This window comes from Penicillium hordei (assembly GCF_028827395.1).
Source record: "Penicillium hordei strain IBT 12815 chromosome Unknown utg000003l_segment0_segment0, whole genome shotgun sequence".
NCBI lineage: Eukaryota > Fungi > Ascomycota > Eurotiomycetes > Eurotiales > Aspergillaceae > Penicillium > Penicillium hordei.
The window spans coordinates 2,437,970-2,453,467 of NW_026623144.1; the positions used below are offsets into that span (position 1 = coordinate 2,437,970).

A 15,498-nucleotide genomic window follows, 5' to 3' on the forward strand; every position below is an offset into this window, starting at 1 on the left:
ATAAAAGCTCCAAGATTTAAAAATCGACAGATAAATGTGTCATGAAGACATCGAAGGAAAAGGGACGAAGGCAATTTCAATGCAGTGATATAGCACCTCCCCTACTGTCTCGCAGGTGAAGGTAAGCCTGGAAACCGCAGAAGACGAAGAAACCCTATGAGCCAGAAAAGCGCATTGTCAGTAACCGATTCCTTTCCTCGTGCAACGCTTAGAGAGGAGGAATGACGTACAGCGTAGACGATCACAGCGGTGTAAATAGAGGCGGCGACTGCGGGGCCATCTTCGGGTTCGTCTCTTGATCCGGTGTATGCGTGGTTGTTGCTCTATAATTAGGATCTTCGCGTTAGCCGGTGAACCTCATATTACGTAGGTCTATGACAATAGATCGTTGGAGGGTTTGATGGGTACGTCAGGGTCGGAGAGACATACGCTGTATAGCGAACCGAGGACTGAGAGGATGACGATTGCGAAAACGGAGATAATAACACTATGCAAGGAACAAGGTGTTAGGACTTTCGATGGATGCTGTTTGGGATGAAGGAGCGTACCAAGACCAGGCGTTCAAGGCAGAAACGACGGGCTTCATGTTGGCGGTTTGATGTTAGGTAAGGAGTGTTGCAGAATGAGCGGGATAGGTAGTTTGTTGAAGAAGGGTGGTCGCAAATCGGCTAATACAGAGAGTTGACGTTGAAGACTTGAGATACGGAGGCGGGCGGACCTTCAGTTGATGCAAGCCCCTAAGCCGCTTTAGGACAAGTCCAGACACACCTGTGACTCGTCTCCTCCTTGTTTTGTTTTCATCTCTTCGATAAAATAGTAAATATAAGGATAGGGAAATATCATTCGGCTCATCATAATCTTTTTAATATAATCTATTCGTTTTGATTTATGTTATATTTTTAATGCGTTTTGTTCCATTCGATACATTCTTGGAACGTCACTCCAGAGCCGCCAAAGATATCTAGCGCGCTGCCAATCGTCAAATCCACTCTTCCCTTGCTACTGGTGTGGACCTTTTCCAGATCTTGTAAATGGCGTGCACCTCCTGCGTAGGTTACAGGAATAGTACACCATTCAGCCAGTCTTGAAACAAGTTCCTCATCCACGCCTTGTTGCAGGCCCTCTACGTCTGCAGCGTGGATTAAAAACTCGGCACAATATGGTTCCAGCATTGAAATCGATTCTACACAGTGTCAGTCAGCCAACAATCAACCTGGATTCAGTATCACGACATACCTTGGTTGATCTCCATCTCAGTGATGGTTTGCCAGCGGTCCATCGCAACGAACCAAGTATCATCTTTTCTGCGGCAACTCAGATCCAAGACCAGCTTTGACTTGTCACCGCCAAGGGCAGCAAGGACCGACTCGAGCCGCTCGAGAGAGAACTTGCCTCCAGGGAAGAGGAATGAAGTGATGATCACCTATAGCCCGCATTCCACATGATTAGCGTTATCGGACTCATGCTATGACGGCGCGCAACCAAATAGGAATTTGAAGTAAAAGAATAGATATCATTGTGTCCTCGACCAAGGACAACGCCAAGCGAACAAATAGTAATCCGTCCTGGAGTCCAATTGCTTACCTTGTCTGCACCTTGATCAATCCAATATTGCGCATTCTTATCAGTGATACCCCCGGCCACTTGCAGCCCACCCGGCCATGTCTTCAATGCCTCCTGGGCTGCCTCTTCATTCCCTGGTCCAAGCTTCACAACGTGCCCGCCACGCAAATCATGCTTCTGATACAATCCCGCATAGTGGCTGGCTGGGAACTTGGATACGTAGTTGGTCTTCAGGTCCGCGGCTACCTGGCTGAGCGTACCACCCACGATTTGCTTGACCTGCCCTGAATGCAGATCAATGCACGGCCTGAACTTGGTCATTTTTTTTCTGGTGAATTGGAGAATAAGTGGATTTCGTGACGATCTCCAGGGCTATGAATCGAGGGGCGGCTTATCCTTATCGCACGTGATCTTGAGCTCCAGTCTGAAAAACTTTGGGGCCGAGACGCGAATGTTCGATTTTACAATTTGGTCAACAGCATATCCACCATGGTTGTGAAACGAAAGAGAGAAACCACTGTGGCTTCCAAGCCCAAGACCAAGGAAGACAGCCCTCCTCCAGTGGACAATGCGCAGGACGTATTCCGCAGATTATTTGAAGCGCAATTCGAGCCACTCGATTTGCCAGCTCCTACCGCCAAATCTACAAATTCCGCTGGAGAAGAAAACGAGGACGAGGATGACTCTGATCTCTCTGGGTCAGAAGGTGACTGGGATGGGATGTCTGACATCAGCGAGGAGAGCAACCACGTCGAGGTGGTCGAGCACACGGATGTCTACGCGGCACCAGAAGACAGAATGGACAAGAAGACGTGGAAGGCGTTTATGGTATGTGCCAGATCTCTAGGTCTCAATACATTGAAATTTAATGCTAACGCTCAGACCCGCAGAGTGGAAAACTGTTGTCCGACTTAGATAAGCCGAGCACCGAGCCAGAACCTACATCCAAAAAAGAAGAAGAAGAAGATGCCCACGACTCTGCGAACCTCAAGCATGATCTTGCATTGCAAAGATTACTTAAGGAGTCACACCTTCTTGACTCCGCTGATGACCTCGCTCCTACTGGAAAGAACCGTTTGAAGGCTTTGGATATGCGCATGCAATCCCTTGGAGCCAAAACTTCGCTCTATGCGCAAACTAAAATGCCTACTGCGCACCGACGAGGCATCAAAGCTAAGGCTGTCTCAAAGGAAGACAGGCGCCGCCAAGAAGCCAAGGAAAACGGCATCATTCTCGAGAAGCCTAGCAAGGTACAGAAATCGAGCAACAATGGGCGAAGAGAGCGCGGTGTTGTTGGATCCTCCGTGGGCAAGTTCTCGGGAGGTACATTGAACCTGAACAAAGACGACATTGATCGCGTCCAGGCGTCAGGACGCCGTATGATGGGTGGGAGAGGAAGGGGCAAAACAAGAGGCGGCAGAGGCGGCGGTGGTAGGGGTGGCCGAGGTGGTGGTAGAGGCGACAAACGCTAAGATCACGATATTTGAGAAGGCATCTTCTCCCATTCTTAGGCTAATACGCTTCTTCATGTGGCACTGGCCACCCACGCCACTTCAACACAAGAGCTAGATGGATTCATGATCCATAAATTCATCTCGCGCCATGTCCCCTCCGATCTCGATCTCTCGTGGATCACGACCTACAACTTCAATATCAACCCGCACATCATCCTCGCCGAGCCTCGTTACCCCATTACATTCCCAAATGGGGTAATGGCTCGGTATCTATTTCTTAAAATTCCACACCATCGGCCTCGAGAGCCTCATCGTTGATCAGGACATGGTACAAGTTCAGCCGAAATACCTGCTCCCCGCCTTTTCCTCCGCCGTGCTTCAGGTTCACGTTCACGTTGGCGAAAGCCTGGTCGATCTGTGCATTAATTCCTTGATGGATCACAAAGGTTCGCGGGTCCTAACCACCTGTTCACGATGTTAGCAGTACGATCTATCCATTCGGAAAGCGAGGCTTCGTGACTCGTGTCGATACCTTGCCCTGCGCATTCGATGCGATCACCACTGCGGGTGGCTTGGGTGTAATAGAAGACTCATTTTGCTTTCTAGCCCCAGCCGTCGTAGTTGAAGTATTGGAGATGCGACATATTTAATAGAGATAATGAAACCTTTTACGATCTAGAGATCTTTGGACATGTGTCTTGAAAGTTCGTAGCATTCAATTTAAATCATAAATGAACAGTCACGTTAAAAACTTCCACGTGTACATCCAATCAGTGTTTTAATATCTAAATACACTTGCACTCATCAATAGGAGCTGTTGGGCGGAGTATACATTCCACCGAACATACGTCATATATTTATATAGAATGGGGGCCAACACGGACATTGCGATATCCAGCAAATCCAGCAATTGGATTACAGCTGTATTGACGACGGTTTTAGAGACGCAAAGATCGGTCAGTCATTTCTTGGTTAGTTTCATAACAACAGGTGCACCTACACCGCTACATCCGTAGTTACGTAGGTGATATATATCCGTAGGTCATCACCAGGACTCATTATTTGGCCCTATGAAAAAAATTCTTACACTAACTCGTAATGTTACGAAATGTCTTTATATTCAGGTCTATATTTAGGTTTAGTCCGAACAAAAGCCGAACTATATTTCCGCCGTGCATTGAGCATGGTAATCCCGACTGCAATTACTGTATAAACAACAGTTTAGAATTTACATTCACGTGTGTACTTGTTATCAAGCTTAAACTCTATATAGATACATATATATATCGCCCGTAAACAATTAGATCTTTTTATTTAGTTCAAGCTACAATCTTATAATGAAGTAATCGGACTACTCGGGCCGAGAACTCCCAATGCCGAATTCATCACGGCTCGGAGATTTAGACATGCAGATAGACATCGTATAAAATGCCTTCTAGGATACCCGTTCCTTGTTTCGCCTAGGCTAGTAGAGAAATCTAGACCCTGGCGCTGTAAACACTCCGAAAGGTGCGGACGTCCCGCCAAATCCTCACTATTACGCGAAATGCGCCAAGAAATCCCAAGTGGGGCCGTGAATGTCTTCGTAGTAAAAAAAGGATACGCCAGTCTACATTAGGTGGCATGACCCTCGGGTAGTTCCCATGGCTGTTCTTTAGTTGAATGTCCAATATTATCATAGTAAAGCTCATACATAGAAAACTCGATTTGCACATTTGAAGTCATCACATGTATTCTAACTATAGCATACATAGGGGAGAATATCTAAAAGAAAGACCACCCAGAAGAACAGGTGAAAATACATCTGCACAGACTGAAAAAGATCTTCGAAAAGACTACTAAGAAATACGACGTGAGAGCGGTGCATATGCAGCCGACTATTTTTGTACGGGATACACTATAAGTGAAATATAATGTAATTTCCCTCAATAACCCGGTTCGGTCCTTATCATGAGACATGCATCTTTCCGCCACAGCGTTATCAGATTGTCATATCCGTAGGATAAACTCACGCAATCGCAGGATTCACACGCGAGTTCCATATGTCGAAGATCAGGGATGTTCCGAGGACCCTGTGGGGTCGACCTTTCGGATATGCATTCGGGAAAGAGAGCCCGTGAGTGTCCTATCTAAATCTTTGTTTTGGTCCCCAACAACATGATGCTAAGCAGGACCATTATATTGAGCTGCGCAAAAACAACGAGATCGGGGCTTTAATATTGAGCAGCACTTTAAACATTTTTGTTAGAGGAAACTCCGGCGACTATGAGAATGATGGAATGATCGGCAGTTTGGGGGATGACATTGAGGACATCATTTCGTACGATGACGACATGCTAGGGTGTCTGTTGCTGTAAATTAGCCCTGCATTCTTAGCAGGACACTCTGAGATTCTTTATATTAGCTTGTGTGTGTCAGCTTCCTTTGGCGTATTCTCAAAGCTAGGGGCTGCTTCAGATCTGCAAATCCACTAGTCAAAGCGCTTGTTTATTGAAGCGCTAGGCCAAATAGTTTAGACACAGCCTCATATGTTCGTAACACAGACAGATTTGAAATAATCTTTTTTGCTTTCTTTGCCACTATCACTAGATCTATATGACTAGACTGGGTTTCAAATGGGAATAGTCGTACCTGTCAGGGGGATCTACTACATCTGCCAGATTTGAAAGCTATAGAGGATAGAAACTATTGTTTCAAGAATTTTGGAGAGAACGCGTAAGGCAAAACCAAATTCTGATAGGGCAGTTAGAAAAAAACACAAAGAGAAAATCTTGTATTGGGGGCCATGGGGTGCTTGGCAAGTAAGCAGTGGACTGATGAGATGAATTCTTCTACACCAAGACTCATGCAGCAGCCACAGCCCGTTTAGTCCAATTATATGAGGTTCCTGGGCATGTATTCATTGTTATAGATTAATTATTTTCTCACTAAAGACGTTTCTCAGGTCTGTTGCAACTTGTGGGGCTGAGATCTACTGGCTGAAGAGACTGGGATATTCTTCAGAAAGATCCCGCTACAACAGTACACGGGTACTTTACCAAATCCAGATGTGCGCGCAACGTTATCATTACGATAATCTAGGCCCTGGTCCAAAAAAAGGATCCATTTTCAACATACAACATGCATGATATGACTCGGAAGGCTTGGGAGGCTTTGAAGGATTGGAAATAGCTGCAACCCTACTCCAACTGAGGGGTCTGGACCCCTATATTGTTTAGAAGTGGGGATCTCGCACCATGCCAGGCCAATCTACTAATTGAGCCACCCAACGTGCACTAACGAAGATGGTATCGGGCACCCGAAAATCGGCATCCGCGGCAAAGCCGTTCTCGCCGTAAAGCCGGAGGACGGGCTTGGCGTTAGGCATCAAAATTGAGAATGAGATAGTTGCTAAGATAGGAAACTGCATCCAATCAGCCTTACAGGGTAGGGACGGCCCTGTCCAGCCTTAACCGAGCTGATAGTTGGGATCGAGATAGAAAAACACTCCGAAAGTGTAATGTCGACGCTCAATTATGAAGCGATGTGCAAGTTAATGATCAATCACGACGAGATCTTGGCGGCCCGCTGCGGATTCTAGGGGTTTCGCCGCGGATCAGTGGAGTCAGATACGCTTCACCACGCTATAATAGACTATGCGGAACAGCTTGCAGAGCAGAGGCGTCTTGTGGGTCTGATCGACACGTTGATTGGTATATATATGCAAAGAACATAGTATATACTGTAGTTACGCACTAATTACTAGTATGTATGGATGTATGTACGTTGTATTCCATATAAACCATTCAATTTGTCGATCATCTCCTTTCTACACAGTAGCGCGAACCTTGTCCCGAGAAAAAGTCTTGGACACATTCTTTCTATCCATATCTGTGTGACAATGCAGCTGCATTGGTCAGTAGCCTGCGGATATTACTTATCTGGAATTATAATGCATCGTCATTGGGTTGTGATGCCAAACCCTGAATCCAGCCGCCCCCTTTACGGGTCCCCGATTGGTGACTTGTGAGCAGCAAGGGCCAACATCCCCTATACAGTTTCATCAAGGGGGAATGCACACGTAAGCCAATGGCATATTTTGTCCAATAACCTCCTCTGAATCAATATTGATCAGGGCAAATGACGAAGCTTGGCATTTGCTTGACAGATAGTGATCGTAATGGCTGATATTCTACACGTGGATGAAATGAGACTCTGGAACAGGAAATCGGGTTTCAGCTTCTCTTTTCTTATAATCTGAAATTGGCATGCCGTCTTGGCAAGACATGGATGGCCTGGAAACTGTTAGTGGATTGGTTAACCAGCTTATCAACATCCTTGGCCCTGCGGAATTTCGGGGCATTTTGGACGCAAAAGATGCTACGGAACTAAGCCGAGTAGGCATACTCCGTATGCAAGTGTTGGAGAGATTTTTCCCGTCATCTTTTCTCCGACTTGCAAACCTTGAGGGTGAAACCGGACTTGTGTGATACAGATGCAGTGCAGATCGACTCCTTTGTACACGAGTCTATGGAGACCGGAAGGAATTCTTGTGGGTATTGGAATCTGCCCTATGAGCTTAGGCATTAATACTATTCACCCATAGTCAACCAGACCTCAAATCACTCGTGGGGAGCTCAGGAATGTTCTTTCCCTGGGGTAGACGTCAGCCTTCGAGGCTTAGAAATGACACAATAGACACACAGCCATCCGCAATAGAGACACAAATCATTCTGCAATCTTGTGGGAATCCTGGACTTGGACTTCGAGTATTCCAAGTGCGGATCATGGCCCGTACGTATCAAATTGAGCGACATTGGGTTTACCAGATTTGTCTTATCCGTGCCATTTTCAACCATCAAGGGGATGGTGTAGTGATCCCCCTGGTCGAACCCACAGTGGAGTACGTTTAGTAGACTCTCAGATGCATGGGTCTGCTTAATATTTTGTTTGTAATTTTGGACTGGCCCTATAGGGGTTTCTTGCTGGAACTGAGATACAAAAGGGCGTCTCCATTCCGTAATTTTAAATTCCTAGATCTCTAAAGCTGTCTGGGCCGAATGAAGCCATACTTCCTATTCTATTTTCAAGAATTTGTATTTGTTGATATATCCAGAGTTGTCTTCATATCCTATAGTAAATTTTCATCATGACTTTGTCCCAGTTCAGTTCAACAGAAACCCTCAGGGATCATGGGGTCACAGACAAGTCGGTCATCTCAAGCCCTAATGTCACGCCTCGGGATGAGAAAGACGTCACGGTATCGACAACACCAGCAGAGTCATCCGACGTTGAAAGCCAAGCCACGGCTTCACCACCTTATCATGTGTTCACTCGGTCTCGCAAGTTGTGGATCGTCATTATTGTCTCCTTCGCCGCCATCTTCTCCCCGCTATCTTCGAACATCTACTTCCCTGCGCTCACAGACGTTTCAAATGTTAGTTGACTGGAGTAACACATTTGGCCACTTCTTGCTAACGGAAATATAGGAACTCAACATCTCCATGTCTCTAGCTACATTAACCGTCACGATATATATGATTGTCCAAGGTCTTGCCCCGAGCTTTTGGGGTTCTTTCTCCGATGTATTGGGCCGTCGTGTGCTTTTCATTGGAACATTTGTTGTATACATTGTTGCAAACATTGCTCTGGCCGTCTCTGTCAACTATGGTGAACTTATGGCTTTCCGAGCGCTGCAGGCTGCCGGAAGTGCAGCCACCATCTCAATTGGTACGATACAACAATCATCCTAGTTTTGTGTCTTAGCTAACTTGCCTAGGTGCTGGTGTCATTGGCGATATTACGACTTCAGCGGAGCGAGGCAGTCTGATTGGAATCTTTGGTGGTGGTAAGTGACCCGTTACTCGGATATATTGCTATGTTCTATAAGCTAACAGTATCCAGTCCGCATGTTGGGCCAGGGAGTTGGACCAGTATTTGGTGGAATTTTCACTCAGTACCTTGGGTTCCGATCTATCTTCTGGTTCTTGGTTATTGCAGCCGGACTTAGTCTTTTATCTATCATGTTCTTCCTCCCCGAAACCCTCCGTTCTATCGCTGGCAACGGCACGGTTCCCCTCAAGGGCATCAACAAGCCAATCATCTACACCATTTGCGGACAGAAGGATGCTCAGGAAGATTCAACACCCTCTGGAAACAAGGGCAAAGTGACCTTCAGGACCATGCTGGCACCCCTCACCTTTCTATTCGAGAAGGATGTCTTTATCACCTTGCTGTACGGAAGCATTGTGTACACAGTCTGGTCGATGGTAACTTCTTCGACATCCGACCTATTCGCAAAACAATATGGTCTGAACTCACTGGAAGTCGGCCTCACCTTCCTTGGCAATGGTTTCGGATGCATGGCCGGCTCCTACACAATCGGATACCTAATGGACTTCAACCACAAGCGAACAGAACACGAATACTGTCAGCAGCACAACCTTCCCATCGAAACCCGCATCAACTTGAAAAGCCACCCCGATTTCCCCATCGAGTACGCCCGCATGCGCAACACTTGGTGGATCACTGTTACGTTCATTGCCTGTGTCGCTGTGTACGGAGTGTCCCTCCGGACACACATTGCAGTCCCGATTATCCTGCAGTTTATTATTGCCTATGGCTCTACCGCTATCTTCACCATTAACAGCGCCCTCGTCATCGACTTGTACCCTGGTGCTAGTGCTAGTGCAACGGCGATCAACAACTTGATGAGATGTTTGATTGGTGCTGCTGGCGTCGCAGCTGCTCCGTCTATTATTGATAGCCTCACTGCCCAGTTTGCATTTGTCTTGCTCGCTGGCATTACCCTCGCGATGGTCCCTCTTCTCATGGTTGAGACGAAGTGGGGCTATGGATGGCGTCTTGAGCGCCAAGAGCGCCTTCGAATGAAGGAAGACTCGGTTTAAATGATGAAAGCGATCAATATATCTTGGTAGGAAAACGGGACGAAATTGAAAATAGAAGGGGATAGAGTACATAGTAGGGCATGGAGGCCTATCACGACTTGACGACAAGCGGTGCAATATGGTTTTACTTCTTACTCATACTTTTGGCGATTATCTGATTTTCTGTTTTAGCTGCATCTATATTGAGACAGATGAACATTACAGCTGCCTTCGGGTAGCATTTCACTTCGAGGATTTTTTAACGTTCTTTTTGTGTAGGGCTATATCTATGTAAGACGCTGCTGTAGGGTCAAATCTTGACGATAGCAGCCAACTGGAACTTCTTTCCTCTCCGCCTTAGTTGGGATCTATGTATCCCCCCATAGACATCCTATTTCTTTATTTTAAACCTCTCACACTGCGACTTGTTACATTATATAAGTCTATAATTAATGGCAGTTCTTTTCTAAAATCAATTATATAAGTTGATGTAGGTCATATATGTTCTATGTGGTTTCTGCCGTGCACCAACACAGTCAAAGTTCCATATGGCCGCTCGCGTGATCCGTAGCCACTTGCCGACATCAGCTTCCCTCGCCGTGGACTTTGTTTTCTTTGTAACCAACCACATTCCAATTCTATCAATAACCTCAAGTACACCGAGCACCTCTACAAGGAAACCCCGAAACCCCGAAACCCCGTCTTGGCCATGGACTCCGCCCGAAGCCTTTACAAAAACGACATCGATTTTGCAGCCTTGGCGCTGCAATCACGGGATTTCGCCAAGCAGTACGTGAAACGGGCTGTGCTCTGACAAAAAGACCAGTACTAATTAAATACAGCTTGAACCAAAACAGCCAACTGGACTTTACTGATCCAGCCGCCATCCGGTAAGCCGGATGTCTCAAACAATTGGCATTCCGATAATGGATCTGATTTACATCATGCAGACAACTCACCACCACCCTCCTGCAACAAGATTTTCACCTGAAGGTTGAAATCCCCGAGGATCGACTGTGTCCACCGGTATGCATATAATGAACCTAATTTATGGATATGTGCTGACTTGATTTTCAGGTGCCAAACAGGTATGTCCTCCCGAATGACGGCTTGGGCCCACACGCTGACATGTAGTATAGACTCAATTACATCCTCTGGCTACAGGACCTTCTTGACTCCACCGCTGGAGGCCTGTATGAGGGGTATGACCGAGACCGGGATGTCTTTGGCCTTGACATGTGCGTAATGAGTCCCTCCAATCTCCTTATCATGCCTGACAAAGCACAGTGGAACGGGATGCATCAGCATCTACCCCCTTCTGGGCTGCGCAGCACGGCCACGGTGGAATTTTGTAGCAACAGGTACGTTTTTGAGTCCGAGGATCTTCAGTATCCACTGATCAACCCGACAGACATCGACCCGAACAATACCCGCACTTCTCAGCATAACGTGGCTCTGAATAATCTGGAATCACGCATTCAGATCATACATTCCGACCCCACAGGACCACTCTTCCCACTAGAAAAGCTAGGACACCAAACGTGAGTCTCCTCGAGTTGAGACTTGGTAGAATATTGACTGACCATTCACTAGCCTTGATTTCGCCATGTGCAACCCACCCTTTTACACCTCGTCCGATGAGCTGAAGCAATCTGCCGAGCAAAAAGAACGAGAGCCCTTCTCAGTGAGTGTCACTAGCTCCACTTCCCGTGCCAAACATCTATACATAGCCCACCTTATCCACTTGCGTACCGTCCCGTACTAACTTACACGAAGACCTGCACCGGCGCCGAAGTGGAAATGGTGACCCGCGGTGGAGAAGTAGCTTTCGTGAAGCAAATGATCGAGGAAAGTCTTCAGCTGCGTGACCGCATTCAGTGGTACACATCCATGCTCGGCAAATTGAGTAGTATCAACGTACTCGTAGAGACGCTAATCAAGCACGGCGTCACCAATTTCGCAGTCACTGAGTTTGAGCAGGGAAGCAAGACAAAGCGCTGGGCCGTGGCGTGGTCATGGGGAGACAGAAGGCCTGCCATGGTAAGTCATACTTAACCACCTTTTACTCACACCATGCTTGTGTTTTGTGCGCCATGTTTAACCTCTAGTCTAGAACATTGCGCGTGGAATCCCCGGCTGCCCGAAGAGTCTTTTACCTTTCCCTGCAGATTACACATTCACGCTACCACCCGGCACATCTATTGACGCAGCCACTGCTACGATAAATGCAGAACTCAGTTCGTTGCCGTGGTTTTGGGCCTGGGATCAGACACGTTCTGCGGGGACGGGATTCACTGCAGAGAATGTGTGGTCAAGATTCGCCCGCCGGAAGATGAAACTTGCTGGTGAGGAGAGTGCGGCTAAATTGAAGGTGATTCCCGCCCAGGTCGCGCTGGGAATACGTCTGCAGATACGGCTGGTCCGCGGGCAGAAACTGGACGAGAAAGAGGTGAGAGTTTTAGTCCGCTGGGTGCAGGGGACAGACACCGTCTTGTTCGAGAGCTTTTGCGGGATGGTGAAGAGGAAGTTGGAATCAAAGTGATTCCCATAAAACCATGACTCTAGCTGTACACAGGTAAGGATAACCTCGATTTATCAATCAACATGAGGAGACTCGAATAATGCTGAACTTGGTATATGACTTTTGTAAACATTGCACTTGCTATCAGCGAGCTAATCTAGATGATTCATAAACAGCATGAAGGGCTATATGTACTAATTGCCCGTAACCTCAGACTGCAACTGCTTCAAGCGGTCCCAGCCTTCCGTGCCATCCCAGAAGTCCTTCCCCTTGCCCATGATTCCTCTCACGGCACTTCGAGCCTTGAACCGCCAGTCCTTCGCAACAAGCTCGGCCTCTTGATCACCCTCAACCTTCTGATCTTCACGGTCCATAGGACCAAACTTGGCATATCCATCCCTAACAAGCTTCTCCGTAGCCCGCACAACCTCAAGCCAGGGCTTTTCATCACCCATCTGGAAAGCACCCTGGGCATTAGCAGCAATAGTAGCACGCCACGCCTTCTCGTGAGCCTCGAATGCCTTGGACGGCCGACCACGGAAGACTTCAACGCGAGCAACGATCTGCCACAGCACTGAAGAGTGCGTGATAAGTGGGACGACATTCTGATCGACCAGTGAAATGATCTGGCCGGGAATAGTGCCAGTGCGAACAATCGGGGCTTCAGATGGATCGTCAGAGCGAATAAGCAATGCCTCGTACTCGAATGCCACGTTCAGGAAATCAACGAGCATGCCCAGGATCGCCACATCAACGCACTTCTCGCCCTCCTTCGTCCCGATGAGTTCAATAATGCGCTTCTGCGCGGTAATCACCTCGCGGAATGGTGTTGCCGGCGGCGGGATGGACGCCGCAACTGTTAGGACATTGTCCCAAATGCGTGCGTCGGTACCCTTGAGTTGCGCTGCACGCTGGAGAGCCGAGAGGGCCTCGCGCTTGCGCTTGTGGGGGTCGACTTCAGCGGCGGAGACTTCGCCGGTGGTCTCGTCGATGACCTCTGGGGCAGGCTCTGGGGGTGGCATGCGCAGCATCGCCGCGGCAAGGTTACTCCAGGCTTGGCCGTCGGTATCGTCGAGCTGAACGGTGCGGGTGAAGGTGTCTGTTGCTTCTTGCCATTTCTGGAGCTCGAGTTGCACACAGCCGAGGGCGAACCATGCGCCATGGTTCAGGCGGTTGATGTGCAAACTCTTCTTATAGGCTGTCTCGGCATTTTCCAGTTGCGGTGGTGTGGAGGTGAGGTAGTGGCGGGCCAGGGACCGCTGGGCGCGGGCGTATCGCTCCCCAGAGACCTCCCAGGCGCGCTCGTACATCTTTTCGTCTTTGTCGATATCTCCCATGATACAGAGCAGACGTGGGGCATCTGCTGGTAGTGGTGACCGCTCTGGTCCGTCGAATTGCTCGTTTTCGTCATTTTCGTCTGGGCCGGTGGCCTGGTAAAGCTGGCGGCGGATGATGTTCTTCGCCTTGCCTTCGCGCTCGGTGGCGGCATAGCAAAGCGCGGCCTCGGCCCACAGGTGTAGTCTCTCGTAGATCTCGAGTGCGGTGCGCAGACCACCGAGATCAACCCATCGCTTGGCAAGCTCGGCCTCGAGGCTCCAGCGTGTTGAGAAGTTTAGGATCCAGATGTGCTGGAGTCGATCAGCGGCGGGGGCAGACTCAGACTGCTCAGGGCGCGGCAGGAAAGTTGTAGGGTCGCCTGATTCGGTCTGAGCTGCGTCATCGCTAGTTGCGGTGTCTGCAATGACCTGATCCACCAAAGCCTGCATCTGCAGCACGGCTCTCTCAACAGTACGGGAACGGTAGCCCTCTACCCGACTGCGGACCAGAAGTGCTTGCGTATAGATCTGCCAGTTGGAGCTGCCGCCATCGAGCACTCGAGTAGCGTAAGGGTTTGTTTCCTCGCGGGTGAGGCCGTTCTCAGGCGAGGTGTTAGTAATGGCAGATGCCAGTGCGAGGAGGAGAGCGGAGTCAACGGGGTTTAGAATGGGCTGGTTGTTGGCATCGATAGCATCCAAAGATGCGGAAACCTTATCCTGAATTGCCAAGGATTGCTCGTCGGGCTTTTGGTCGGAGAAAGAGATGGCCTCGAGAAGGGTGTCGTCGTCCAAGTTGAGGTTCTTAGGGCCAGAAAGCTCCGAAGGTTGTGATGTCTCATCAGCACTCTTAGCCAATACGACCAGCTGACTGATATCACGGTCTTGGAATTTTGTGCGCTTGCCCATCTTTCCGGTCAGCGCAAACTCGAACCTCCGCACCTTGGCCGCCTGATCAATATCTTCCCGTGCCTTGACATCAAATCCGTGGTGTGTGTGGATAATGGCCCTTTCCAGCAGGAACCGACTCCTCTCGTCTGAGGTCAACTCAGCCTTGTCCAGGATCTCAACATCCTTGTAGATCACATCCTGGAGAGTACTCGTGACCTCCGAGAGCATCTTTTGGTGAAGGAAGTTGGTGCGCATACGCGCGGTCTTTGCGACAAGCGGTCCATCGCTGCTCGCATCGGCCAGCAGAGCCTTGGCGACAGCAAACAATTCCGGGTTGGGTGTGAGCTTGTAGGCAGCTTCTCCGTCGAGGGTTAGGTCACGGATGATCTTTGCCCGCACGGATTTGAGGGTTATGGGTTCGGTTCGCAGGGCAGAGGGCAAGACAGCTTCGGCCGAGCTGAATTCAAGGGGAGGACCGGTGACGTTGGACTGCAGGAAGCTGAACAAGGCTGCTAGCCCAAGATGCAGGAGCTGCGATTGTTTTTGTTCGGTGGTTAAGTCATCGCTAGACTCAAGGGCGGCGCGGGCTTGCGCGGCGACGAAGGTAGTGTATGATATCTCGCCGCTTGCAACCTGTGCAAGAGACTCGTTTGAGGCATCGTGACCCAGCACCTTATGAGTGAGGGGCAGGTTGAGGATCGGGACGATGTTGTCTGACGTCAATCGGATTGGATCGATGCTGTTTTTGAGAGGTGAAGCGGCATCATAGATACTGTCCAGATTGGACGGAAACGCAGGAGATTCAGCCATGTTAAATCCCTCCAGTAACCTTTAATGATCTTGAAGTCGAGAATGTGCCCCGCGATCTTTTTCGATTTTTCTGGCTTATC

The 15,498-nt window shown here is 48.7% G+C and overlaps 7 protein-coding genes across 7 annotated transcripts; 3 read left to right on the forward strand and 4 right to left on the reverse strand.

Annotated features, from left to right (window-relative positions):
- Positions 1-76: 76 nt before the first annotated feature.
- Positions 77-586, reverse strand: N7537_006155 (uncharacterized protein; the record flags this gene model as incomplete). Its single annotated transcript, XM_056897212.1, has 4 exons — positions 77-154; positions 231-323; positions 430-487; positions 549-586. 4 exons carry the CDS (start codon positions 584-586, stop codon positions 77-79), a joined length of 267 nt encoding a protein of 88 aa, XP_056752997.1.
- Positions 587-899: 313 nt separating this feature from the next.
- On the reverse strand, positions 900-1,884 carry N7537_006156 (1-(5-phosphoribosyl)-5- ((5-phosphoribosylamino)methylideneamino)imidazole-4-carboxamide isomerase HIS6; the record flags this gene model as incomplete). The annotated part of the gene is made up of 3 exons (XM_056897213.1): positions 900-1,183; positions 1,237-1,423; positions 1,585-1,884. 3 exons carry the CDS (start codon positions 1,882-1,884, stop codon positions 900-902), a joined length of 771 nt encoding a protein of 256 aa, XP_056752998.1.
- A 168-nt stretch (positions 1,885-2,052) lies between these two features.
- Positions 2,053-3,035, forward strand: N7537_006157 (uncharacterized protein; the record flags this gene model as incomplete). The annotated part of the gene is made up of 2 exons (XM_056897214.1): positions 2,053-2,391; positions 2,454-3,035. 2 exons carry the CDS (start codon positions 2,053-2,055, stop codon positions 3,033-3,035), a joined length of 921 nt encoding a protein of 306 aa, XP_056752999.1.
- A 93-nt stretch (positions 3,036-3,128) lies between these two features.
- N7537_006158 (uncharacterized protein) lies at positions 3,129-3,903 on the reverse strand (the record flags this gene model as incomplete). Its single annotated transcript, XM_056897215.1, is given in 4 exon segments — positions 3,129-3,287; positions 3,307-3,474; positions 3,550-3,619; positions 3,866-3,903. The coding sequence occupies 4 exon segments, from the start codon at positions 3,901-3,903 to the stop codon at positions 3,129-3,131; spliced, it is 435 nt and encodes a 144-aa protein (XP_056753000.1).
- A 4,242-nt stretch (positions 3,904-8,145) lies between these two features.
- N7537_006159 (uncharacterized protein) lies at positions 8,146-9,904 on the forward strand (the record flags this gene model as incomplete). The annotated part of the gene is made up of 4 exons (XM_056897216.1): positions 8,146-8,433; positions 8,486-8,726; positions 8,776-8,844; positions 8,901-9,904. 4 exons carry the CDS (start codon positions 8,146-8,148, stop codon positions 9,902-9,904), a joined length of 1,602 nt encoding a protein of 533 aa, XP_056753001.1.
- A 688-nt stretch (positions 9,905-10,592) lies between these two features.
- Positions 10,593-12,425, forward strand: N7537_006160 (DUF890 domain protein; the record flags this gene model as incomplete). The annotated part of the gene is made up of 8 exons (XM_056897217.1): positions 10,593-10,672; positions 10,726-10,773; positions 10,834-10,909; positions 10,961-10,971; positions 11,023-11,424; positions 11,477-11,567; positions 11,660-11,923; positions 11,997-12,425. 8 exons carry the CDS (start codon positions 10,593-10,595, stop codon positions 12,423-12,425), a joined length of 1,401 nt encoding a protein of 466 aa, XP_056753002.1.
- A 173-nt stretch (positions 12,426-12,598) lies between these two features.
- N7537_006161 (uncharacterized protein) lies at positions 12,599-15,418 on the reverse strand (the record flags this gene model as incomplete). The annotated part of the gene is made up of 1 exon (XM_056897218.1): positions 12,599-15,418. The coding sequence occupies one exon, from the start codon at positions 15,416-15,418 to the stop codon at positions 12,599-12,601; it is 2,820 nt and encodes a 939-aa protein (XP_056753003.1).
- Between the last annotated feature and the right edge of the window lie 80 nt (positions 15,419-15,498).